This window comes from Primulina huaijiensis, chromosome 1, assembly GCF_012295235.1.
Source record: "Primulina huaijiensis isolate GDHJ02 chromosome 1, ASM1229523v2, whole genome shotgun sequence".
Taxonomy (NCBI): Eukaryota; Viridiplantae; Streptophyta; class Magnoliopsida; order Lamiales; family Gesneriaceae; genus Primulina; species Primulina huaijiensis.
The window spans coordinates 24,437,640-24,440,483 of NC_133306.1; the positions used below are offsets into that span (position 1 = coordinate 24,437,640).

The window sequence follows — 2,844 nt, forward strand, 5'->3', positions numbered from 1 at the left end:
AAACAAACATACATTATCAAAATTATAATTTGATGTATAATAATAATAATAATAATAATAATAATTAAATGTAATAGCTCGGTGATTCATACTCAAATTGATTATACACATGCATATTGTTGTAAATACATTTATTATTGTACTAATCGTAATATTAATGTTACTAATTAAAAGAATTGTGTACATAAGTACAAAAACATATAGTAGCATACATTATACGTACAATATATAAATAGTGAGCATGTCATATAAACAATGTGCAAATTGCATTAATCCCCTTTTGAAAATTTTAAAACACATAAAATCTACTAAAAATTATAAAAAGCGGATATATCTTTATTTTTTTAAAAAAATAAAATACATTTAACCACTATATTATAAAAATTCACACACATTTACCCCTTATAATAGAGGATTTTATGTCTGGTTTTTTAAAAATCACATGGTCTATAATGTTATTAATTTTAGATAAAATATTTTTTGCTTTTTTTTTTATTTTTACAGGAGGTGTTGATGCAATTACAACTCTATAAACAATTGATCCCAAAACTTTAGACAATCTACGTTTAAAAAAAAAATTTGTGATCATTTATCAAAATTCAAAATCAAAATAACTCTAAACGTAACGAGGTTAAACACTATATGGTCAAAATTATTTGAAAGTCATAAATTATTTCTGAAATAATCACCTCTTTCAACCGTACTATATAGTTTAAATTATATTTGGAAAAAAAAAATCAAGAAAATGTACACACCTCAACTTGGGAACTGGGAAGCACGTGATGCCATTAAGACAAAACACCCGACCAATATGATTAATAATAAACTTAAAGAGTCTCAAGAAACTGAACAAGATTTCTTTAAGAAAAATAATATAAAAATTATTTAATATTTATCATATTTTATTCTAACACAATGGTGACCTATGGGGAATGCCTTTCCTCCTACTCATGCTTGTGGCCATGTCCTCATCTGTTACTGTATTAGACAATCTTCCACAAACATATAGTCCACTTCGCTTTTTCCTCACAAGCTCAGTGCAAGAAAAGCTCACGTTATCGGAATCCGAGTCCGAGCTCAACGTCGTGTACATCGTCTCGTCGTCCCCCATGTCTTGAGGAATGAAGAAATCTGGACTAAGTTGTAGGGTTTTACATACTTTCAGGAATGGAGAAAGATTCTTGTAGTGTTTAAGGACATAATCAACCTGACAATTTTTTTTTAACAAAATTCATATAATTAAGAAGTGAAGATCATTAAACTCAATTTTAACCAACATGGTAAATACAATTTTGAAAATTGGGCTTGTTAGCTACTTCTTGATCCTTTGTTATTTGTCAAATGATTGCTTATTTTCCTAATATGTGAATATGTGAAGTGAGATTCATTTGAATAACACCACAAAATAATTTTATTTTGTCCAGCCATTCAACTTAGTTGACTGAAAATTTAATCCAAACAAAGTATATATATAAGCATGATTCTATTAATTAGGGATCAAAAAATTGTATGATGATGATGAATAATCAATTATAAGAATTCAAACAAGAATCTTATTTTTGAGATTTACATCAAGTACCTTGCAACCAAGTGAGCAATGGATGAAGGGTTCTTGGAGGCTCCTATCACAAGAAGTGCAGTAGTTTCCAGACCCTTTGAAATGCCTGTTCTGTGGTCTTTTCTTGATAAACACCACCTTCGCGGCATTAATCGTATACGCCTGCACGGAAAAGATTACACAAAATCAATGCTAAGAATGTTTTAATTTCATTTCGAGTTAAACTTTCAAACAAATTTTGCAAAATCTATATATAACCTGAATGTTTGAGCAGTCCATTAGCTTCTCAAGATCTTCCAACCTAACAACTTCATGATACACGTACCGACGAATCTGAAGAAGCCTGTGGGATCGATGAGAAGCGACACAGTGGGGGCAAATACTATTGCAACAATCTAAACAACAAATATTCTTCTCGTTTTTCTTCGAACTGTCGTGAATCGGGCAAGAGGCAAAGAATTTCTGCGCGTAGAGAGATTCCAACCATGCAGGTTTGTCATGATGTTCCTAATTGTAACGAACACATACAAGTTCAATTTAGATCATAGCAGAAGAATATATCAATTCAAAGGAAAAAAAACAAGTACTGCACAAGATGAAAAACCTACCATGATCATGTATGTTCTTGGGGGGAGTTTTCTTGATTTGATTGGGTAGCCCAAGAAAATGGTGTTTTGTAACTCGAGAAATGAAATAAAAGGTTAGGCCGTGGATGCCAATTCCATTTATGGAGTACTATAAAGGAGAGGAGGAAATAAATTATTTTTAAGTCGGTACAATACAAGAATATTTAATATTAAATGTTATTTTTTCCATTTAATATTACTGCATCCAGTTTAAGTGGCATGATTTTCAATATGATATGGGTTTTCAATATATAGATTGTAACAATTCAGTATGAGTGACATTTTTTTGCTAATATATATATTGGCTAGACAAATAGACGAGATATATATATAGTTTTAATTGTTACATACGTGTGAACTTTTTACTTAACCTGTGAAAATAGTACTAGGATCGATATATCTTATTACATTATCGGGCTTTACAGACTACAGTATATAGATATGAACTCAAAATTTCCGAGGCATACTAAGTCAACCTGAAGAGAATTGAAGCATGCTTTGCCGGTGGAGGCAAATTATAAATGGCATAGATAATTCAACCAACCAGCAGAGATTAGAGAAAAGATCGTGAAACTTTGTCCGATCCGTGTAATAAAGTTAGACATTCATTCAGCTTAGAAGTAAGAAATAGATTAGTCGGCAGCTCTGTAAATTCCACGC

General features: G+C 30.9%; 1 protein-coding gene across 1 annotated transcript; it reads right to left on the reverse strand.

Annotated features, from left to right (window-relative positions):
- Positions 1-788: 788 nt before the first annotated feature.
- Positions 789-2,251, reverse strand: LOC140966354 (protein RGF1 INDUCIBLE TRANSCRIPTION FACTOR 1-like). The gene is made up of 4 exons (XM_073426689.1): positions 2,167-2,251; positions 1,817-2,065; positions 1,580-1,720; positions 789-1,207 (listed from the first exon to the last, which is right to left on the reverse strand). Exons 1-4 carry the CDS (start codon positions 2,173-2,175, stop codon positions 908-910), a joined length of 699 nt encoding a protein of 232 aa, XP_073282790.1. The 5' UTR covers positions 2,176-2,251; the 3' UTR covers positions 789-907.
- Between the last annotated feature and the right edge of the window lie 593 nt (positions 2,252-2,844).